This window comes from Podarcis erhardii (assembly GCF_964252035.2).
Source record: "Podarcis erhardii genome assembly, chromosome: 8".
Lineage (NCBI taxonomy): Eukaryota > Metazoa > Chordata > Lepidosauria > Squamata > Lacertidae > Podarcis > Podarcis erhardii.
The window spans coordinates 75,366,589-75,390,940 of record NC_138499.1 but is presented as its reverse complement, the minus strand read 5'-3'; the positions used below and the strand labels follow the sequence as shown (position 1 = coordinate 75,390,940).

At 42.5% G+C, this 24,352-nt stretch overlaps 1 protein-coding gene and 1 long non-coding RNA gene across 6 annotated transcripts in view; one reads left to right on the top strand and one right to left on the bottom strand.

Annotated features, from left to right (window-relative positions):
• Positions 1-1,134: 1,134 nt before the first annotated feature.
• The window catches only part of CDH12 (cadherin 12), a 455,772-nt gene continuing 432,554 nt past the window's right edge, over positions 1,135-24,352 (bottom strand). For 4 of the 5 annotated variants that reach the window (XM_081873016.1, XM_081873017.1, XM_081873019.1 and 1 more), the window contains 5 exons: positions 15,848-15,984; positions 11,720-11,841; positions 8,744-8,861; positions 5,458-5,709; positions 1,135-2,383 (listed from right to left, as the gene is read on the bottom strand). In XM_081873016.1, coding sequence (XP_081729142.1) covers positions 1,884-2,383; positions 5,458-5,709; positions 8,744-8,861; positions 11,720-11,841; positions 15,848-15,984 — 1,129 coding nt within the window. In that variant the 3' untranslated portion in view covers positions 1,135-1,883. Of the gene's footprint in view, positions 2,384-5,457; positions 5,710-8,743; positions 8,862-9,887; positions 9,907-11,719; positions 11,842-15,847; positions 15,985-24,352 lie in introns of those variants that run through there. The other variant, XM_081873020.1, reaches the window with a different exon arrangement.
• Positions 9,226-18,000, top strand: LOC309348187. Its single transcript, XR_014159281.1, has 3 exons — positions 9,226-9,292; positions 16,535-16,667; positions 17,726-18,000. It is a non-coding gene; the product is annotated as an uncharacterized lncRNA (long non-coding RNA).

Genomic DNA, 24,352 nt, shown 5'->3' with positions numbered 1-24,352 from the left:
ATCGTATTGAAAGCAATGCAATGCGATGCAAATAGACTATGGGCTTATCCACGCCTACCTTTCCTCTACTCTTTCCAGGCATGTGCCTGAGCACCTATTATTATTATTTGATTTGCTGGAGATCTTTCCCTGTGAAAACCTGTTCTTTAAAGCTCAGTCAGAGACAACATCAATCCATGGAAAACCTGAATTGACGTTTGCTCCTATTTGGCTTTTAGAAGCAGGAAAAGCTCTGGACGAAAAAGCAGAAAATGTGCTTGGACACAGAGTATTAAACTGCAGACCTCTGCCTGGAAAGAGAAGGGCCAAGGTTTAAGTGTGGCAAAGACCTATACCTACACTCTGGTGTGTACATGACAAGGTGTGCATAAGCTTGCTTACACATGCAGATCTATTTAGATAGATGGGACATTGGTGTTAAAAGCATGCCAAATGGTGAATTTCTGATGGTGAAATGCCACCAGAAATATCCCATATCATCCCTGGTGGGTTAATGCAGGAGACTACAGCACATGGCTCTATTGGGGACATAGAATGAATTTGTATACAAAAGAATTCTGGATAACTAGTGGATTATGTAAAGGCTTTACTGTACCTGCAGAACAGAGTTGCCAAGTTTTAATTTGGCAATTTATAGGCAATCCAGCCATTCATTGCACCAGTGGGGCAGAATGAGGGCAAGACCAGTGGGCAAGCATCTCATGAAGAACTGTTTCCCAATTCTCTGTCTAATAATTAAGATTATTATACAGCAAACTGGAAAATAAGTCTTCGAGGTTTTTGAAGTCTCTTATTATCGATACACAATTTTACAAATGCATTTTTCTCAAATGGAAGGCAGTAAGATATACTGTGTCCATAACAGGTTTTGTTACTTCTTATGGACAGAGCTTTGGAAATATGAACAATCAATTAAAAAAACAAAACACCCTATGAGCAGTTGGCATCTCTGCTGCAGACAAGCAGTGATATTATTTACATATACCACCTTAGCTATAGACAGCAAAAGGGATACCCAAATAATCCCCTCCATCTGACTAAACCCTCCAAAAACACCAGTAGCCTTTCTCTGAATACGAAGAGCATTCTGCAAGGACTATATCATCCAAATAAGAAATGTGTACTTCCATCACTTCTCTCTCTCTTTTTTTAATTCTTGAAAAAGTGTAACATTTTGATGAACATTTTAAATATTCATTGACTTCAGTTAAAGACTGTGGGCTTTACAACTTGAATTGGAATAACAGCTTTTTAAAACTTTCCCTTGTGAAGTGTAGGCATAAGAAATGTGATGTCCTGGCAGACAACTTGTTTCCTTGGTTAAAAAACAAAACCAAACAGAACACAATCTCCACCGAGTTGCAATTGCTGGACAGACAGAATCCAGCCACTGTTCTACACTTTTTGTTTTAAAAGAACCAGAAGTCAGCGTGCGGCTATTGCTTCTCGACATAAAAGTTAATGTCCTCTTTATGTCAGTTTCCCTTAGCGCCATTTGCTGCAGTCATTTCCACTTTAAATAGTAAGAGTTTCAATAGGCACTTCAGTGGAATTAAGAAAAATCTACCACTCTTCCACCACCATGCCGGAAAGATATCCTTCTTTCTGTGTTGTATCGGTAAATTGTAGCTAATAGGCCTGAGGTTGTCTCAGTGTGATTCCAAAGTAATAATAAAAAACAAAATCCACCAAGAAAGGAAACAGATTGTCAAGGATGCTCCTTCCCTTGACAAACAGGTAAACCAAGATTGACGGTATGATAAATATAGGAGCTCACTGGGACAGCTGCTGTCTCTTATAATCAAAGGAATCCTTTCCTATAAAGCTTGTTTATTTTAAAATTTGTTGTAGGTTTACATTTCTTCCCCCCTCCCTGCCCCCAGCTAAGTGACTTTATCCGGATTATAACTTTCTTCTTCTCCAAACATGTCTGCTAAGACTTTAAAACGTGGTCCCCAGTCACTCAAATAGTCATAATCCTGATCTGCCTCAGTTGCAAGCGAATCTATAGAGCTAAGAGACTCAGCCACAGATCCATTTCCTTCATAAGCGTATGTCGCTAGTGAGTCATAAGGGGGTGCTGAGGGATCGCCATCATTTTCTCTCAGCCTTTGATTTATGAAATCTCTGATATTTGTGTTGTCCTCTGCGGGTGGTCTTGAGCGAGGTAAGCAGAGAGCATCTGGCTTTATATCCCTGCGTATTTTGTTATCCTCAATTGCTTTTGGATTCCTCAGGGCCCCGATGTCGAAAGCCTGAGTGTCCTCTTCGCCACCTCCTTCATCATCGTAATGGATGACGTTGTCTCGGATGTCTTCTTTAGAGGTCATGAGAGTGTCTTTTTTCTTCTGCCGCCTCAGCGCCACGTACAGCACCACGATGACTAAGACAAGAAGAGAATGGTAAATTAAGCATGGAAGGAGTCCGGCTTTCTTCCAATAAAATACTGCATCACCTTCTAATATCTAAGAACTGTCAGGGGTGGCTCACAAATTACTTTTTGATCTCAGGTATAAACAGGACCTGAGTTTAAATGGCAAAACGCAGGCCTGGCATCGTCAACTGCAAATGGCGCACATGGATTTTCTGCTTTCCCGACAACCATGAAATGGGGAAAGATCAGATTTATTTTTCTGTGTTTAACAGAAAGGAAGCCTGAGCATTTATTTTTTTTAAAGAAGCCACTTTATTTTATTTTTTTTTATAAAGCATTGTGATCCTTACATTCGATATTGATTGCACTGAGTGCAACCCTAGCTGCAGTTTACAGATTTTGATTATTCTGTATTATGTTTATTTAACAAAATGTATATGCTGTTGGATTGTAAAAAAAATCCCCTAAAACTACAACCCACACATTTCTAAGTGCTTTGCAACAATGATTATAACAGCTCCACTTATCACACAAACACAGATGTACCCATTCACAGTTGATGGTGCCATGCTAACATTTTGCCATGTAAATCTAATACCTGTGGTTAAGGTTCTCATTGTCATTTCTCTGCCTTTAAACTCCTCAGTGGATTGCAGGGAATTGTCCAAGCTAATGTGGTGTGAGAGCTTGATAACTATTATGTCTTATTCTCCTTTACCAGACTTTAATTATATCCTTTAATTGTATCAAGTAAATGGGCAACCTTGGATACAAAGGTCCTAAAAGCCTGCAATAATCATGTACCATGGGGGCAGGTAGGCATATTCTGGCTCCCCATTCAGAGCTTATTGGGCTTTTGTTCAAGAAACCAATTTAAGCAGTTTCCTGTGTAAAATGAGGGTTAATAAGATAGCCTTTAGACAGAGGTCTTACTAGATGCAAATTATCTTTGTTATAGAGACTGGTAAAAAATGTAGCATTGGAAGCAGCAAAGCAAAGGATTATTTAGGTGGACACCTTTAAACATTGCATGAACTGGGTGTAATTACCAAATGAACCTAACTGCCTCCCACCCAAGTCTTATTTTCAGGCCATTTCAGAATTCAAAATGGTGCTGAACACAGCACCTCTAGGCTCCATTACCTTGGTCAGTCTAAGACACTCCAGCATAAGGCAAGCCAGAGATACCGTCCTTTTTTTTAAGAATTCAGAAAGTCTCAGATCAAGAGTTTCATGTTTCTGAGTCTGAGACAACTGGGCATGTACATCCTAAGATAATATACTGCAGAGTATATGTCACGTACTCTATCATATATGCTATATTGCCTATACATCCTCATGTCTTCCGAGTGCTGTTTGACTATCACTCCCATCATCTCCAAACTTTGGTCATCTGAAGGGCACCAGGTTGGGGAAGGCCATACAATGTTTTTCATGTAATTATTGCCAACTTCTATTGCCAATGCTCATGTTTAAGTATACAGTCGTACCTTGCTTGTCAAATGTCTTGGTACTAAGACGTTTTGGCTCCTGAACACCACATACCCGGAAGTGAGGGTTCCGGTTTGCGAATGTTTTTCGGAAGCCGAACGTCTGACACAGCTTCCAATTGAGTGCAGGAAGCTCCTGTAGCCAATAGGAAGCCACGCCTTGGTTTTCAAACCGGTTTTGGAGTCAACTGGACTCCAGGTATGGATTACCGTATTTTTCGGCCTATAGGACGCACCGGCCCATAGGACGCACCTAGTTTTCAGGGGGGGAAATCAAGAGGAAAAAAATGATTTCCCCCCCGCAGCTCTGGGAGCAGCGGACAGGCTGCACGCAGCCTGTGCACTACTCCAAGACCTTCTTCCTGCTTTTGCGGGAGGTGGCGTAATTCCCCCACCTCCCGCAAAAGCCCACAGGAGCTGCACGCGACTCCTGCGGGCTTTTCAACCAGGAGGGAGAAGGGACTGAAACAGCCAGTCAGTCCCTTCTCCCTCCTTGGGGAAAAGCCCCCAAGAGCGGCACGCTCTTTAAAGGCTGCGCGGCTCCTACGGGCTTTTCTACGAGGTGGGGGAATTCCCCCACCTCCTAGAAAAGCCAGCAGAAGCTACACAGCCGCTTTAAAGAGCGCCCGGCTTTTGCCTGCTTTTGCGGGAGGTGGGGGAATTCTCCCATCTCCCGCAAAAGCTCACAGGAGGGAGAAGGGATGGACACCGCCAGTCCATCCCTTCTCCCTCCTTGGGGAAAAGCCTGCTTTCCCCACCGCCAGCCTCCAAGCTGGTTTGGAGAGTAGCAGGAAGGCTTCACGAGCCTTCCCACTGCCCCCCATCCTCTGGGGCTGGCGATGGGGGAAGCACTGCTTTCCCCACCACCAGCCTCAAAGAGCAGACTCTCCTGGCTTCAGCAGAAGCAACGCGAAGCCTCCGGAGGCTTCGCGTTGCTATCGCTGAAGCCAAGGAGCCTGCATTCGCCCCATAAGACGCACACACATTTCCCCTTCATTTTTGGAGGGGGAAAAGTGCGTCTTATAGGTCGAAAAATACGGTATGTTCGACAACCAAGGGTATGACTGTATACAACATTTAGTACATTGCCCCCCCCCTTTATTCCAGATTGGTTTCCAAACAGAATAACCTTAACTACACATCTGGGGATTTTGGGGGGGGGGGTGATCCAGTGGAATCTGGAGAATCCATCAAACTCTCCTTTGAAAAGTCTGCTTACCTTATTTGGTGGGTGACATTGCGGCCGGACTCTAGGTCCTGCGTGATCCAGCCGAGGGCTAGAGACTGTCACGCTCCATGCCACCGGTGCTGGGCAGGGCCCTGCTCAAAGAGTGGGTCTCACCAACCAATCAGCGCTGATGGGAGTGTGTCTATGGCAAATTTAAACTCCAACATGGCGGGGAGGCCACCCTCTCGCACCATTCACCGGATCCGAGTTTCAGTACATGGTATCTAATGCTATATGGCTGTGCTCACGAAAACTCCCACCCCTAAAAGCAGCTTACAGGAGCTGCCTTTTGGGAATTTTGTAACACAGCTGAGGAATAGACTATGTAGTACCAGTGAAACTTCTTTCTCTAAAAGAGTACTAACCTAGAAGTATAACAATGCACAACAGGATTGCAATCAAGGCCCCTGTGCTGAGTCCGACTGGCAGGAAGATTGCCTCGACATTGCACGAGAGGATGGTGCCATCAGAGTCACATCTGCAAACCCGGATTGTCATCGTGTTTGTACTGCTTTGTATGGGGTAGCTGCTGTCTTCTATCACAACTGGAAGGAAATATAACTCTTGCTGCCGACGGCTGTACCCACTTCTTCTGGCCACAATTCCAGCTGTGTTGTCTGGAGGGGGACGGGACAAAAGAACACTACAGATAAGATTCTTGCTTTCCTTGGTGTCATGACTTGAAAGAAAATGCAGAACAATGAGAAACTTATTCCTGACATTGCAGCTCCTGTGCACTGAAAGCAAAAGTACCCCTTTTCTCTCTCCCTTCCCCAGTAATGTAAACTAATGGAAATGGTGCAAAATCATGTTGTAAGCTTCTTCACTGTCAATAAGGTGGAATGAGGGTGGGGAAAATTTGCAATGGGGTGCCATTATATCATGCATTCCCTGTTTCTAGGCCTTGTGGGAGAGAGAGGAGGGGGAATCAATCTGCTGCTTCCAATGTCAATCTCTCATGCACCTTCACACTCAGACATGGCCTGTTTGAGGTTCCACAATCAGTATAGTTTCTTTGCTTCATCATTACCCAAAGCATCATATTCAAATGAGATGCCAGGTAATGGAATCTTCTCCTCTCTTCCCTGGGCAAATGGTAAATACTGTGACTCTTCTCCTATGAATCTGGCTCAGTTTGACAGCAGGCTTGTCATAGCACACAAAAAATATATTTTAAAAAACCCCAAAACCACCCTAGGGGTAGCTATCTTTGCCACATCTCTTGCTTTTCCTCAGGTCTGCCTGGATGCCCTTCAGCGACTGTGATTGCCATTCAGTTCTCCAGTGGGAAGGGAAATGTGGCTTTCTTAATTTCCACTGGAGGCACCTTAGAAAGGTAGGAAACCTTCCCTGATGCAGCACCTGCTCAGAAGAGATGATTAAGAAAAGTCCCACCAGAAATCAAACTAGACACTCAATACCATTAGAACATTTGCCAGTAATCTCTGATTAAGGTGAATGCAGGCCTCTGTGAGTGGTGTTTCTCTTGCTTTCCCTGGTAGGGGCTGGGTTATCGCGCCTTTCCCCTGAATCAAAGAAACCCAGTGAGGGAGAAAACTGATGTAAAGATTAAAAGGATTAAGCAGGGAGTGAGATTAGAAACCAATTTGCTGGCAGGTCTGATTGGGATTGCCTGCGGTGCTCTCTCTCTCCTGCCTTATTATCTCTCCAACACTCGCTAGTTCACAGCATCTCCCACAACATTACATGTCTCTCTATACTGGATGTTTTTTCTTCCCTCTTTGAATGCTGCTGCAAAAGAATTGAGAGATGAACTGACAGATCCTGTTTCCTTGTAGATAGGCTCAGATCCCAGTGGAGCCATCAGTTGCTGAGTATCTGAAGACAAGTGTTGCTTTTAGGGGAAAGTCTGCGGGTAGATGCTATGACATTATAAGAAGGCCTTGTGCAGTTTGCAGCCTTTGCCTTCCAGATGTTTTTGGACTCCACCTCCCATCAGCCTCATTTAGCATTGTGAAAGGTTGAGTGTTGTGGGGAGTTGTAGTTCAGCACCACACGGAGGGCCACAGGCTGTCCTGCATGAAAAGGATTTCAGGCTGACTCACGCATGCCATGTTATGCATATTGTATAGTTCAGGAACTTTTTTTTAAGATGGAACTCAATTCTGGCACCTTTCAGTTGGGTTCCGCCACCTCACAGATGGGTGCCATTGCAAGAGAATTCCCACAACTCTTTTTCTAGAAAAATAGTTCTGATATAGCTTATCATATTTACCATCTTTAGTAGGCACAAAGTTGGTAAGGGCTTGGCTAGAATGTATGAGTCCAATTCAGACTGAACGCAGGGGAGACAAGCTCTGTACTTTTCACCACCCTACAGTCTAGCTTTATTCTTCACAGATGTGATATAATCGGAGGGTTGATTGGTGGCACGGTGCAAAGTAATTGCCAGATTTGCACCACCATTGTAACCACAAGGTATGTCTAGCATTTTATATTTACAGCATCACTAAAGTACATAGTGGGTAACAGCTTTTCCTTATCTCGCTCAGCTCACTATTCTGTCTCTCTGATGGATTTGAAGCAGAAACAAACTGGGCAGGGCAGGAAGCTAATGTCTGAGGCCGTTTTGAATGGTTGGGTCCAGCAGACTCTGGTACTCTATAGCAGGAGTATCCAGCATGGTGTGTTCTAGGTGGTGCTGGGCTCCAACTCTCATCATCCCTGGCAATTGGTCATGGTTGCTGGGGCTGATATGAGATGGAATCCAGTGGCATCTGCTCTCTTGTAAGCCTGTACAAGCTGTGACCCAGCAAGGCATGCACAGCCCCAGATATTTAAGAGATCCAAAATCACCAAGGATGTGGCAGGCCCAATAGGGCTTTGTGACTTTTGATATGAAATAGCCTGAGCTGTACCTTAGAAATGCATAGTTTTAGATATGCATATTTTCATGCAGTTTTGTTTTTTAATGCAGATAAGATACAGAACCAAACATAGTGAAAATGTGTGAAAGGGACAATGGCTGGTGGAAAAAGATGGATTCATCTATCTGTAAAGACATAGTTGGTGAGAATTATTTGGCCAAGAATGTCACAAGATGCACAGGTAAGATATGGACCACATTCCCTTTTGTGTGAAGAAGTGTTGTCATTAATTGTGCACCTTTCTGGTAGGTGCCAGTAATTTTGAGGAAATAAATTACATTAGTTTTAAGGATTAAATATACCTTAGATTATGAAAACACATAAAGAATCAATATGAATCTGCAGGACTCAACTATCTTCCTCTGTGTCCACTGTGGCTCTTGATATGTTTAATAAATGTCACACACCCAACTAGGACCATCCTATGCTAATACTATGCTACTAAGCATAGTACAGATGGTCCCTATTTCTGAGTAGTTATCCTTCAGTTACTCCAAACCCATTTGTCTCCTCCCCTTTCTCCCTTGCTTTGGAGTCTTTCACCATGATGCTCAAGCTGATGGAACTCCACCACCTTTTTTGTCTAGTAGACCCCCAACACTCCTTTGTCTGTAAAGCACTGTTTTCATCTCCCTTGTGTGATATCTGGAAAACAATTGGATATTGAAGCAGCTCACTGTCTCACATATAAATAGAAGGCTGTAGCCACCAGAATAACTGAACAAAACAATTGTTATCATCATAATCCAAAATAGAAACTTACTTCTGAAATCATGGACTGTGAAATTTGGCTTTGTAGACACCTCCGGAGAGAGTCGAAAGGAGAATCTTTGTCCAGCAGGTGACAAATCCTTGTCTGCTGCACCGACAATCTGAATTACCTAAAACCACAATGGAATAAAAACTTCAGCACACATTTCTGTGTGAAAGAAAATGTCTTAATTTGATTAGCATGTTGTAGTATGTTAATTTGGACATAATGCACCAAACTGAAACACAGGTTTTCAGAAAAAAGAAGGGTTTCACTAACATATCTCCCCAAAGAAAGAAACTCAAAATGTAAAGCTTAAAGTTAACATAGGCTGCAATGTTCAAACCCTCTGTAGCTATTTTCTGCAAGAGTTCTGACTTCATTTGACTGTCAGTTGGTTCAGTTGCTGAGGTGTTCTGAAATATTCATGTCCTTATGGTTCAGTGCATCACCAGGTTGGGGTCGACTTGCTGGGCAGCTATGGCCAGGGAAGGGACCAATCCAGCCCAGGATCTCACTGGGCCCCTCAGGGGCATGGCAGCTGACCTCTTAAAAATCAAAGTTGCCCACCATTGCATCATTCCTTCCCTTTCCCTCCCTCCCTCCCTCAGTTTTGAAAGTCTTCCACTGGCTTACATGACTAGGAAGGAATTTTACTCTCAGTCACAGCTGGCCCTGGATTGAGAGGTTTTCACCTGGCAAACTATCGGCATGTGAAAGATATTGTTCTTTCTTGATTGCTTGTACAGTCGTACCTTGGTTCTCAAACGCCTTGGTACTCATGCGTTTTGGCTCCCGAATGCCACAAAAGTAAGTATTCTGGTTTGCGAACATTTTTCAGAAGCCGAATGTCCGATGTGGCTTCTGCTTAACTGCAGGAAGCTCCTGCAGCCAATCGGAAGTCGTGCCTTGGTTTTCGAACAGTTTCAGGAGTCACACAGACTCCAGGAATGGATTAAGTTTGAGAAGCAAGGTATGACTGTATTTTAAATTGTTGTTACCCACCCTGAGGTCATTTATGTTAAAGGGTGGGAAAGAAATTGTGCAAATAAAAATAGAAGAAAAAGTGCAATTGTTTGCCCTGACAGTAATCTGAGCCGGTCTTTTCCTGTGGGCAGAAATCACCAAAGGGAGGCAGGGGGCATGATGTTAGCACTGTTAAGGATAATGGTTTAATGTCCTGAAATGGGAATGTTTGCTTAAGTTAAATTGCATGGAGGCATTCCATTCTGTTGTGACTGTTACTCAAGTAACTGTCATTTTTAACTGCTTTCTGCTTCTCAGTGTGTGTGAGGAGAATAGCTGCTGAGAGAAACTTCACAGGATGCTGCTGAGGACGGTGTACGTTATTGTGATCTGTCTGAAATGAAATGCAGAAGAAATCCCTAAATGTTAATAGGGAGAAACCTGTGCTCTCTATAAGGACCAAAGTGAATAAATATGAGATTTTAGATATGTTTTCAGTTTTGAGTCTGGACATTGCAAATCATCATAGATATATATAGATAGATTTTATCTATCTATTCATCCATCCATGGCAAAGTTTGACCATCCTCCATTCACTTCAACCTCTGCCATCAGCCGAGTGAAGGCTAAGCTGCACACTGCCACATGACACCAATCTCCTTCTTATCCCTGCACTTGGACCAGCTCATATGCGGATGGTTGCAAGCATTCTCCTACAACTGCTGACTGATCATTTCAGACAATTTCAGTAGCACTTCTATGCATTTATTACATGTCACACAGAAGCAAACACTGTGGAAGGTGCTCTTTAAGCAGTTGCCATGGGCAGTTATTTAAACCAGTTACTATCTATACTGAGGAGATTGAGGAAATATTTTTTTTGCTCCATAGGTAACAGAATTGTTGAGGCTGCAAATCCCATCTCCTCTGGGCAATAGTGTTGAATGATGGTGGGTTTTTTGTTTTTTCTAAAGTGCCTGGAGTCTTGGAACTCTCCATTTGATTCTGCAAGGCTTATAAACAGGACTATATATAGTAGAATATAACAATGCAGATATTCTTATGTTTATTACCATTGAGCAGCACCTCAAGAAAAGTAGGGTTTGGGAAAACTTAATGACCGATGGGGGTGGGAATGAGAAGCAGGGTTAGCAGAATTTACACCGGCCGTATATTTTATTTTTCAGTCTGCTAACGTTTTGCTCATCCTGGCAAGGAAATTGCTGTCTTTTATGAGTTTTGTTCCCAGGCAAGGGGAACTTGTGATTATACTGCCTAACTTCAGTGGATCCCTGGGGGCCAGCTATGTATGGTGGCTGAATACATCTTTTGGAGAGTCACAGTTAATTTGCAGAACAGTCGATACACTATCTTTTAAGGTGTCCACTGTACAAGAAATGCAGTTATCAAATACAAGCCTGAATGACTATTCACCCTGCTGTCTATTCAGCCTGCTGTCCATACATTGAAGTCTGCCAGGTGCTAAACATACACCTCTGTTTCTGACAGTCCCAGGCAAGGAGCTATAAGAGGTGGTTATTCAAGCCTTTAATAGGCCACAACGTAGTTTGTGGTCTGTGCTTGGCTTGCAGGGTATGTCTGCCTGATCCAATAAATACAGTTTTAAGACTGTGACTAATGGGATTCACTAAAAACTAGAAAGTTCCTGGTTAAAATAGCATCCCAGCCACAAACTTGCTATGTAGCTTTTGGCAGAGAATGTTTCCCCAGCTTTAGCTCCCAATATACAACATGGGGATAGGAGAATACTGGCTCACTTTTCAGGGTTGTTGTAAGCATTGCTCAGATAAGTATTATTTTTATTCTGAGTTGTTTTCAATGCAGCCCTCTCTCTTTAGAAATGCATTCAATATATAAGTAAATAAAATACCTCAAATACTCAAAAAGTACAAGACCAATAGTTATCGTTAAGTTGCTTTTGTTGTTGGTTAACCACTGCACATGATTATAATCATTCCTCATGATTACATCCACAGGTAACATTAAAAAGGAGAGAGATACCTGTCCTGGCCTTGCATTTTCACACACATAGGACTCATAGGGCACTGCAATTTCAGGAGGAAATTCATTGACATCTAGGACATTTATGATGACGTTGACCTTGCTGGTTAATAGTGGATTGCCTATTAAGAAAAATAAATAAAAAGAAATCAGGTATGGAATACTTATGACATCTAAGGCAACATTATATATTCACATAAGGCAGTGAAAGGCATAATTACAGATATATCTTAACATGGCCTTTCATATTGGTCTGGCAAATTGCTCACTCAAGAGGGGTTGCACCTAACAGTCATATGAAGTTGGGGCAGAGGACCAAGCTATATAATTTAAGCATGCTTATATAGAAACATTTAGCACTTCCCCTTTATGGGCTAAAACTGGCAGTGCCATAAGTAGGATGTGGAAAAAGAGTTACAATACTTAGTTACAACACAATACAGTGGTACATCTGGTTACAAACTTAATTCGCTCTGGAGGTCCGTTCTTAACCTGAAACCGTTCTTAATCTGAGGTACCACTTTAGCTAATGGGGCCTCCTGCTGCCGCCGCCGCCCGATTTCTGTTCTCATCCTGAGGTAAAGTTCTTAACCCGAGGTAATACTTCCGGGTTAGCAGAGTCTGTAACCCAAAGTGTTTGTAATCTGAGGTACCGCTGTAGTTACAAATGTGCTCTCTTACACATATATCCCCATTTCCCTTTGCATTAACTCCACATCACCTGGAATCTATAGGTTAAATCCAAACATAGCAGGGCAATCCAAATGCCTCTTATACTGGAGGGTATGTGAGATAAGCCAAGGCATCTTTCTGCACAGCTAAGCCAGCCTCATGCCAGAGTGATACAAGGATTACAGCACTTGAACCTCCCCCTTCTGCCTTTCAAATGTGTGGGTGGGCAGGAGCCAGTGGAAAGGTCCCGAAATGGGGGACATTCTGAAGGCAAGAAGGAGTAGGGCTGCCATCATGGGATTCACTGGATCCCAAGCTGGCCTCACTGCTGTCATGTGGTGGCACTGAGACCTCATCATCCTGCCTCATCTTCTGCCCTCCCTGCTATGGCTGCATTGGTGGTCCTGTCACTCTATAAAGTCCTGTTGGCCAGGGGAAGTTAGGATGCTGCTGCAAATTATCTGAGTTTATGCCCCATGGACTGTCATGGGATAAAGGTATTTGAGAGCAGAAGCCGTAAAGGAGTCTAGAAATGTGAAATGCTGAAAAGCTGCAGAACCGTTTAGCATGCTGAGTCACTGTGACTCATTCTCTGTATAAGTATTGTATCTGCTTGCAGGCAAACTCAGTGTCTGACACAGTGTGTCAGTGTCAGTCAGCTACTGTGTGTGTGGTGGAGCCTGTGTCCTGTGAAGCCTGTGCTCAATGGAGACTCCGTGTAACCCTGTGTATGCTCTGAAGCTAGTTTAATCTTCTGTTCACTATGCTGTTATTTGCAAACAAGTTTACTTTAACTCATTAAAGCTTTTATTCTTTTACTGAAGATGACTCTGCATTATTTATTTACGCTGTGCGTCATAGACATCAATGTGAAAAGTTAGCCATGACTAAGACTGCAATCCTAACCTTAGTTTCCTGGGAGAAAGCCCCATTTTATTCCATGGGACTTACTTCTATATGGACGCATTTAGGTTTGCAGCCCAAGTTAAATCCCACTGATTTGACTGGGAGCTATTTATTACTAACAGTTGTAGTCCAACCCTATGTGCAAACTACATATCCATAGGCCCTAACAAGACAGCACTTTTCTGGGTCATGGGATTGTGCAGATGACTGGGATCATCTACACTTTCCCACAAAGGGAGATGGGCTTGTGCTCAAGACTTCTTCTCCCACCTCATTGTTGAGGATATAGCCTATGTTCTGAGCCTTTGCTCCTCTGTACAAATAAATAAATAAATAAATAAATAAATAAATAAATAAATAAATAAATATACAGTGGTACCTCGGGTTACATACGCTTCAGGTTACAGACTCCACTAACCCAGAAATATTACCTCAGGTTAAGAACTTTGCTTCAGGATGAGAACAGAAATCGTGCTCCAGAGGTGCAGCATCAGCAGGAGGCCCCATTAGATAAAGTGGTGCTTCAGGTTAACAACAGTTTCAGGTTAAGTACAGACCTCTGGAACAAATTAAGTACTTAAACTGAGGTACCACTGTAATAATAAATCCCTTAGCACAGAAATTTGGCATGCCAGGTGGAAGGCTCAGCTAGATTATGCCTCTTTGATATTCAGCATGCTACAGGGTGGAGATTTTGACACAGGATCACCACCTCCAAGAGAACTAAACCCAGGTCATGACAGAAAAATATATATAGCTTTGAATGGAAGAACCTGGTAAAAAGAACAAAACAGAATTTCCAACCCTGGAAACTATTTTATAGTTTGGCTTTTTTAGACAGAGCATTCTGATCTGGTATTATATGGCCCAAAGTCAGCCAGCCAGCCTTGCTAAGAAAAACTAATCATTCATCTGTCACTTCATTTCTATTGCATATTCCCCACCATTGTCTTTATCAGCGTAAGCTGCACAGCATCTATTCTGGTAGCAAAAAGCCAACTTGATCTCTTGAGACTCGACAGAATTTCAAATCACTCCTAGTAAAGATTATTTGCTTTGAGAGAGCAGCGAGATAAGCATCAGCCTTGCATCACCATTGGTTCTAAATAATGCTCCATCTCAAAGAGCCACAGATGCTTTTCAGGAAACAACTGACAAGAGTGCTCTGGGGATGAGACAGGCACAGCTGATCCTGTAGACACCTGCTCTTGACCTTCATCTGAGTCTCCACGGAAAGTGGCAAAGTCCAATTTCATTTGTAGTTTCTGAGAGTTGACGGGAGTCCAGATGGCGGGCTTTATTTATAACTACAAATGGGAGGGCAATCTTGACATTTTTCCATATTTGGAGATAAGTGTTCAGGCCATGATGGGAAATAACTGAGAAACTCAGAAGGTCATTTATTTGATCTTCAGGACAGGATCTGCTGTGCAGGATACAACTACAGCCTTTGCCTAAAGACCTCCATTGAAGGAGGGAGCCCACTCCTCAACTATCAAATGGCTCATACTTTAGGTTTCTTCAAATATTTAGCTGAAATTTCCTTCACTGTCATTTCTACCCACTGGTTTCAGTTCTGGCCTTTGGAGCAAGAACAAACAGGTATGCTCCATCTTCAATGTGATAACCCTTCAGATATTGGAAGATCACTAGTTATTTATTTTTTAAACACACACAACTTACTCATCAGGTACAACATTAAGATCACAATAAAAGGTCAGGGGGTGGTGGAATCATGTAATTCTGTGTTATTGACTATCTGATGAAGAAGAAAGCAGAGCAGGAAGAGAGAACATGAGATATAGTTCCAGGAACAAATGTTCTGGATCACTGGGATAATTAAAGCAGGACATCCACTGAAGTTCTTGAACTAGCAAGATTTTCATATAATTAAATATGTTTACAGTATTGAGAGGTCCAGCATAAGCTTGTTGTAACCAAGTCCCCTTGACTGACTGACCAAGTCATGATGAGGTTCCATTCCACTGCTTTTAGCTACATCTAATTGTTGCTCGGTCCCTGCTCCTGCCAACCTAGCAGTTTGAAAGCACATCAGTGCAAGTAGATAAATAGGTACCGCTCCGGCGGGAAGGTAAACGGCGTTTCCGTGCGCTGCTCTGGTTCACCAGAAGTGGCTTAGTCATGCTGGTCACATGACCTGGAAGCTGTACGCCGGCTCTCTCGGCCAATAAAGCGAGATGAGCGCCGCAACCCCAGAGTCGGTCACAACTGGACCTAATGGTCAGGGGTCCGTTTACCTTTAATTGTGATCAATTGGTTTTGCGAAAGCATGCCCAGAGTGCCCAATCAAGAACTATAAATCCTTTAACGACTCTTAGGAAGTCATTTCATAGAATCATAGAAGTATGGAGTTTGAAGGATGAAACACTGACACACAGCAGAGACACAAAATTATTACTGGATGAACCGCACGAAATAAATATATATTTTACCTTCCCACCCCCAAATGGGCCAAATGTGACCTTGCATAAAATGAACAAACCATGTAGGAAAGAGAATACTGGATGAGTCTTTTCCTGCCATACTTACTGACTTTACTGGCAATTATGGAAAAATTGTACTGTGCAGTGGTCTCTCTGTCCAGCAATTCATTTGTGGCAATAGTTCCTTCCATTTCATCTATAGTAAAGTAGCTGTCCACATCATTCTTCCAGTCTATGAAGTACCTGCAGATGTGTTTCGGGGAGAGAAAGAGAAACAAGAAGGAAATAGTAATGCTTAGCTATCATAATAGCAGTTGGTGAGGTATAATCAATTTTGCTACCCTGGTTTCCCTTATTTATAATGAAGAGGCAATGACTGCTTCAATGCCAAGTTGGAAGGCTAAATAAAGGAAGAAAGAAAGATGGACTTGAGAAAACAGTTAACCGAAAATATACTGTATAATAATATTTGACTGCATTTTGGTCGTTCAAATTTGTGTTTTGGAGTGCATGCCTTCTTCACTTCCCCACTGCCCACCCCCAAGACCATCAAAGTTTAGAACAAACCTTTTTAATGTATATTTGTTAATGCTCTTCATAAATCCAATTTGAACACTTGTTTTGCTGGCTGTATTCATAGTAACTTAGAAATGTTGTGGAAAAACAATGATCACAGTATAGCAAAGTTGCCATAAAGTGAAAAGAAAGAATGCAATCTGTAAATGAGTGTCATATGGAAAACGGTGTCATGTGTGAATAGTTACATTTGTATCTTGTTACCTATTTATGAAAGCTTATAGATGGGTATGTTTGGTGTCTTCTGCCTAAACTGTGAGGTTGGAAGGACACAATTCTTGGCCAGGAATAAAGCTTGAAGTTTTGCCTCAATGCCTTGTTTATTCACTCCGCGAGGCAATGAACCAATGGTGATTTCCCACCACAGTAAGCATGCTTCACCATGTACTTTCATTGTTTATTGATGTTTTATGATTATTTTATAGATTAAAGCTACACTGATTTATGCTGTTGATTGTAAACTGCCTTTTATAGAGAGGCGGGATAAAATGCTGCAAATAAATAAATAGAAAACCTCCTGAAAAGCCAGACATACAAATCTATCTCTCCAGTTCTATAACATTGAGAACCTTAGAGGTTGTCATAGGTTGTGCTCTTTTGAAAACAAACTATTGTGTTGAGATTTCAGGAGGTGGTTCAGTTTTAACTTATTAGGGAGGATATGAAAAAGCTAATCTCCCATCAGATGTCAGGGAGATAAAGGATTACACAACTTTTAGAAAACATCTGAAGGATGTTCAGGGAACTTTTCAATGTCCAACATTTTATTATTTTTAGTATTTTGCTAGAAGCTGCCCTAGGTGGCTGGGGAAGCCCAGCCAAATGGGTGGGGTATAAATAATAAATTGCTGTTGTTGTTGTTGTGGTTGTTGTTGAATGGCTTGGGTAAGGCAAGTGTCTCCTACTACTCTTATGGGATATGGGAGATCATCAAAGAGAGATTAAGTATCACAGAACTCATCTCACACAAAGGTTGCAGTCAAAATCTGGATTTTTTTTTGTTTTGTGGGCTTGGGCAAATTATCCATTGTGCTTCAACATTACTCTGGTTTAGATCATAAAAAATAGGAGCTCCACAAAAGTGCCACAATTTCCCAATATCCCAAGTAAGAAAAAGTTTCTGGAAATGTTTCAGAGTTAATCCTCTCAGATCCAAAAACAAATAATTTCTCAGTTCCTGTATTGTCTTCAGCATCTCATTTCTGAAACGGTGGCTTACGCAACTGTCCAAAATCATGAAAAAAATATATATATTAAATACAAATTGGCTCTAGCAAGTGAGTGGGAACTGAGTTGGCACCTCCAAAGCAAATAGGATTGCGGATTATGTTTTGCCTTACAAATACAGAATGTGGAATGTTAACTGTAATTTAATACGAATTCTATTTCACCCTTCCACTATCTTCAGCTAGGCAAAAATAACAGCAGATGCCGCAGAGGGAGCCATAACAAACTGTGAGTACCTTAACATTACTCATGCTGTTAACACTCATGTTTGCTCTGACAGAGGATCTGCAAGTTCAGCTCCATGAATTGCTGTTATATGGATTATTGCAGGGTGGGCTAGCAAATAATCCAACATGGTTATTGTGGCCCATTTAAAATCCTTTCATGCCTTCCTTTTTCATGAAACTTGGGTGCTAGGGGAAACATTTCTTGAATAGTTTCACCTTCCATACACAGTCTAACTGACAGGGGTAAGCAAACTTTTTCAGTAGGGGGCCAATCCACTGTCCCTCAGACCTTGGGGGGGACGGGACTATATTTTGAAAATAATAATAATAATGAACAGATTCCTATGCCCCACAAATAACCTAGAGATGCATTTTAAATAAAAGTACACATTATACTCCTGTAAACACACACTGATTCTCGGACCTTCTGCAGGCTGGATTTAGAAGGTGATTGGGCCGGATCCGGCCCCAGGCCTTAGTTTGCCTACCAATGGTCTAACATAAAGTGACAGTTTACCATCTGGAACCATGCGCTTCCAGTGCCCAATTGGTTTTCTTTCAATGCTCAATGGTATCTATAGTTGAAGAAAACCTGAGAAATACATGCATATATACAAAGAGCTGCCTTTTGCTTTATGTATGCTTATGTTAAAATTCTAACCACCTCCCAACCTGCTGGGAAAACAAAACTTGATCCGTGCTCTGTTTGACAACATGCCGCTACTGTGTTCTTTTGTGGCACTTTAATGAGACACATGCAGGAGAACTTCCCGAAGGATTGTGCTAATTTCACAACGGTTGTCATTGGGGAGCCTATGCTTGAAAAGTAATTTGTCACTGAGGTGAGAGAGGAACACTGCAACATTTCACCCAATATTAGTAGTGGCTGACCCCTTTGAGCAATTGGAGTATTGCCCCACCAACCACATTTGACCTTCAGCTGCTCCCCACCTGCCTGCTTTCTTACTTACAACCAGTTTAGGGCGTGGTACTTCTGCTTACGAAGGGACGTGGGTGGCACTGTGGGTTAAACCACAGAGCCTAAGACTTGCCAATCAGAAGGTCGGTGGTTCGAATCTCTGTGATGGGGTGAGCTCCTGTTGCTTAGTCCCTGCTCCTGCCAACCTAGCAGTTTGAAAGCACGTCAAAGTGCAAGTAGATAAATAGGTACCACTCCGGCGGGAAGGTAAACGGCGTTTCCGTGCACTGCTCTGGTTCATCAGAAGTGGCTTAGTCATGCTGGCCACATGACCTGGAAGCTATACGCCAGCTCCCTTGGCCAATAAAGCGAGATGAGCGCCGCAACCCCAGATTCGGTCACGACTGGACCTAATCGTCAGGGGTCCCTTTACCTTTACTTCTGCTTAGTCTCAGTGCTGCCCCTTGCAGAATTCAGCAGGGCAGAGAATGGAGACAAAACTACATTTCTCTCCCTCCCCCCCCCCAAAAAAATGTTTAAAATAACCTTTGTTAAAAAAACCAGAAGCCTTTTGGTTAGGAATTGTAGGTGCAGAGATACCAAAGGAACTGAAAAGACTGTTTATGTACGCTACAACAGCTGCAAGGATGCTTCTTGCTCACAGCTGAAAAGACGACAAGATACCTGCTAGGGCGGACTGGGAGGTGAAACTATTGGACTACGCAGAGATGGCAAGATTAACCGGGGAAATCAGAAATCAGAAGGATCAAAATTTCAACAAAGAATGGGGCAAATATATATTGTACTTGAAAGACCACTTGAAATATTTGGCAGGCTTTAAATAACTATTGCAATGACACGTACACTTTGGATATAATGGAGGATGGTAAAATAGATGGACTTACAATATGCAGTTAAGAAAGTTATTCAAAAAACCCACAAAGGGGAGGAGGGAAGTTTTGGGATTCAGAACAACCTTGTGCAATTCTAATATTTGTAATAACATCTGTGTGAAAGAATTTGTAAAATCAAATAAAAAAAGAGAATGGAGGCAAAACTAGAATGAGTTGCCTCTGCCTGTCATTTGCTCTGGCTCCCCCTACTGTTGGCCTCCTTTCCGCCGTACCAGCCCCAATGGACAATAGCCATCACTGCCTGGCTTAGGCCCATATTGTTGGATGTTTTTTCCATTTACATAGGCTAAGAAGTGCACGTGTCTGCCCATGAAAATACTCTTTCATTACTCAGGCAGACACCAAGTTTTTGAATGCTCAAACCCAAATGAGATGATTTGTTTGCTTTCTTTCCCTGCTGCTTGCAATGGCGAGAGATATGTCACCAGTTCTGCTGACCTGAACAAACACCATTTTACTGCGAGGGCCCAATGAGCAAAGCAATTATTGATTTGACAGGATGCAAAACTAATTTACATGGATAGTCCTGCAGGGAGTGAGAAAACCTAAAGCAGCTAATGCTTCCAAAATAGCAGTACATTTCATATTCCTGCTTTACCAAACAGCTCTACACAAGTGGGGGTGGGGGTGGGAGAGAGAGATTCGCTGCATTCCGATTAAGAAGCACTTCCTAACTGTTGTCTACACATTTCATTGCTCCTCGCTTTGCCCTTCTAAGATGCGCTGTGCATTTGCTTAACAAATGCTCCTGTCATCTCCATTGTCGGCTTTTCATTTCTCATAATGAGCTAAACAGTTTATCAAGAAATGTTGATCTTTGAAAATGCTTATTCGATTCTAATGTTTCACAGGCGGCTGGGTTATGGGGGCAATGATGCTTGACTCAGAAAGTGGGGTGGGGGTGGGAAGACAGACTCATGTCCTCTGTTTTAATAACATCACAGATGTTTTGACATGATTTCCAGTGAATGATACAGGCATCTGAATGATGCCTGAATAATGAATGAGCTGAGTATACATTGAGTTCCATGAAAACAGCTGCTTTGCCCATGCAATCTCATTTATTCATACAAAATAACATGGGGAAATGTATCTTGTTCACTAGGAACATGAATCTATGGGGATTTCTGCAATTTCAGCATTTTTTTATTTTTTATTTTTGCATTCCCAAGTACCAACTACAACAGAATATGTACACAAAGGCCCTTTTTAATTCTATCCTATTGGTGTAGAGGGCTGCATGTCAGAGGCTACACATGGATCCTGTGGGCAGGATCCAATGTGCTCCATCAGTGAAAGGCTTTAAGCTTTAAGGGATGCAGGTGGCGCTGTAGTCTAAACCACTGAGCCTTTTGGGCTTGCCGATCAGAAGGTTGGCGGTTCAAATCCCCATGATGGGGTGAGCTCCCGTTGCTCTGTCCCAGCTCTTGCCAGCCTAGCAGTTCGAAAGCACGCCAGTACAAGTAGATGAATAGGTACTGCTGCAGCGGGAAGGTAAATGGCGCTTCCGTGCACTCTGGTTTCCGTCACAGTGTCCTGTTGCGCCAGAAGCGGTTTAGTCATGCTGGCCACATGACCCAGAAAGCTGTCTGTGGACGAACGCCAGCTCCCTCGGCCTGAAAGCGAGATGAGCGCTGCAACCCCATAGTTGCCTTTGACTGGACTTAGCCATCCAGGGGTCCTTTACCTTTAAGCTTGCACAGTGAAATTCCTCTTTCCCCTCCCTCTGCACTTACCTAAATCTGTTCTAGGGTTTCACCTAATCAATAGACTTTGGGCTATTGAATTTCAGCAGCCCTCCTGCCTGCCTCCTGTGTTAAGTCATTGTTGCAGGGCCCTCTGTGACACTGATTCAGCTCAGTGCCCAGTGCTGGTAAACTGGTCACACTCCCCTAAAGCCACCACGGGGTGGGGAGAGATAGGAGGGAAGTTCCACTGTAGAAGTGTAAATCCTTGCACTGATGGGACATATTAACTGGATACACACACAATACAGAACAACTAAATTCTGAGACCCCTAAATCCTTAAAATGTGAAGTGAAGCTGCCTCATGCATCTGGTACACATCCTCTCAGGATTTTTCAATTTCTTCTTCATTCAGTGCTTGCCTCTCTATTTCTATATTCCTGACAGCTTTGATCTTCACCCAATAAACTCGTTCCTTCGCTGAAACTTTGACTGCTTTGATTCTATCCAAACAAGAAAAATAAACCTCAGCATTCTCGATGACTTTCTGCAAAACAGTTTTCCTCCTTCTCTATTCTTTAAATAAGTGGATTTCCTTTCTGCTATCATTTAGCTATTATCTTCTGATCCCCATATGTCAAAGCTAACAGATTTGAAAGTCCCTTTTTTGCCTGATAAAGTGTAATAAATTGCCAGGACTAGTGTTACTTCTGCTAATGTGAGCTGCTTTGAACTGCTTTGTTCTCTGGAGTTGTGCCGTCTGCTGAACAAAGCACAGATCTATCTTTTGTTCCTGTCTCCATTGTTTTGCAGATTACAGATTTGTGTAATAGGCATTGTGATGGCTAAAACTGTGCTGGAAAACATCTCAGAGAAAATGAATTAATTTGCAATGAAACTATACTGCACAGCACATTATATTGCCTATTGCATACGAGAACACTTATTGTCTTCCACTGTCTTCTTAAAGACCTATTTTCCAGTCCCCCTCAACTGCATTATGCTTTGCAAGTTCTTTCTTTAAAATATTATTAAAGTGACACAGGCCATTATTTACCCTGACAAGGCAAACTAGGTTTTAAAAAGCTAACACAGCATAATGGTTGTAAGACACACTTGGAAGTTGTAAGCACACACAACTGTTTGCAACTAATTTATGCTTTTGCTAACTTCTGTTTATTGACTTTTTAGCTTCAATTAGAGGAGGTAAACCTTATGGAGCACTGAAGTCTAATACATCAGTAACTAACAACTGCATATATTTTCTTTCTTTCTGTTAGGCCAATAGATAAATAAGCAGGATCAGCTTAATAAATAGGAAATGGGGGTCTTGACAATTATCCTTTTCAAATAAATAAACTGCAATATCTCCGAATCAGCACTCCTACATATTAAAGCACCGAAGGCATTTTCTGCAAAAAAATGCAAAAGTGCAGCCAAAACCTACAGACCTTTTGAAACCTTCAGAGTTCATTTATGTGGACCAAGAAGTGCCCTCGTTATTTATCCTAAGGAAAAAAACAGCCTTCATTTAAAAAATATATATCAAGATTCTAGTCCTTATGACTGCAGTGATGTTCACTTGAAACTGGGTGGTGGAAAACAACTGTAAAGAAGGCCTTTTGTGGCCACCGTAATGACCCCAAAAGCTCTGTCTTTTCTCCACCTGCACATTAAACATGGCTGGTAATGAAGGAATGGGTTTCCCAAATCTAAAAACCTGACTGTGTAGTCAGTCTGGAACGGACCCCAAAATCCGCATTTTTCCTTCTCCAAGGGAGCATTTCTAAAATGCATTAACTTGAGCTGTTGAGCAAATGCATAACAGGAACCCAGCTGTATAAACAAAGCGCTCTCCTTTATCAGTCTGTGACGGCAATGTATGACCTTGACTGTTCCAGTAGAGCAGGGATGGCGCGTCTGGGTCTTATCTTACATCCTGACCACAAAGACCACACTCTGATGCACAGACCTAGTCCGGGAACAGCGCCAGGAGAGTTGGTGACCTTCTTACCCCAAGATAAGAGTGCCGGAACAGGAATACCCTTATATGGTCAAGAGTACAGGAAGAGGAAGACCCTTTTATGGTTAAAAGTACTGGAGCAGGAACATCTGTGATGTCAACCTGCGTGTATAAGCTGACGTGGCTGGATTCCTGGGAAAGGGGGGAGGGTGCCTGGAGGATATATATACTGCATGAAATTTCTCATTTCTTTGGACTTGCTGTGAGCTGACCACGCAAGTGCCTTCTGCTCTCCGGAGAGCAGGATAAACTCTTTCTCTGAACCAACCCTCGGTGTCATTTGACTTCATTCCTCCCGTCCGGGAGCAACGCTCACCCTACCAATTGGTAAAATCCAATTGCTGTAAAAAGCAATTTCCTAATCAAAAGCCCTTCAGCATTTTTCAGGCGTCAGCTTTCAGACAAACATTTCCAAGCTAGAGTCAGTTAGGATGATGCCATGCCTTTGATCATTTCCCATCACTGTGGTTTCTTTCCCCCTCTGTGGCTATCCAGTTTTAAATCTCTGTTGTTTTAAGGGACAGACTGGAAGGTGCCGCTTTCAAACGAACGTGCTACAGCCTAGTCCGTTAGCTACTTTCTCCCCATGTTGGGGATTTAGACCAATACAAGGTTCCAGAAGGGGCTTGCCAGGTGGGGTGGAATCAATAGGCTAGCTTCTCGGCAGGTAGGTCTCTGTTCCTTACTGGGGGGGGGGGAGTGAGGGACCGGTGGAGAGCTTGGCATGTCATGGTGCAAATATGCTGGTCAGAGCACCAGATTGGCTCTTCTGGTGTATTTGAACCATGCTGAATTCCATTCCACCTCGACCCTCCTGATCCATAGGAGAGAACATCCTATAGGCTCTATGTGAGTTTCCCCTATATCTTGTATCTAGATCTAGTACAGTGGTACCTTGGTAATCCATTCTGGTGTGTGTGTTTTTAAAAAAATAATATTTATTACTTTTAAAGCTTACAAAAAAAAGAAGAAAAGAAGAAGAAAAGAAAAAAGAAATACAATACAATACAATACAATATATAAACGATGCACAACACAA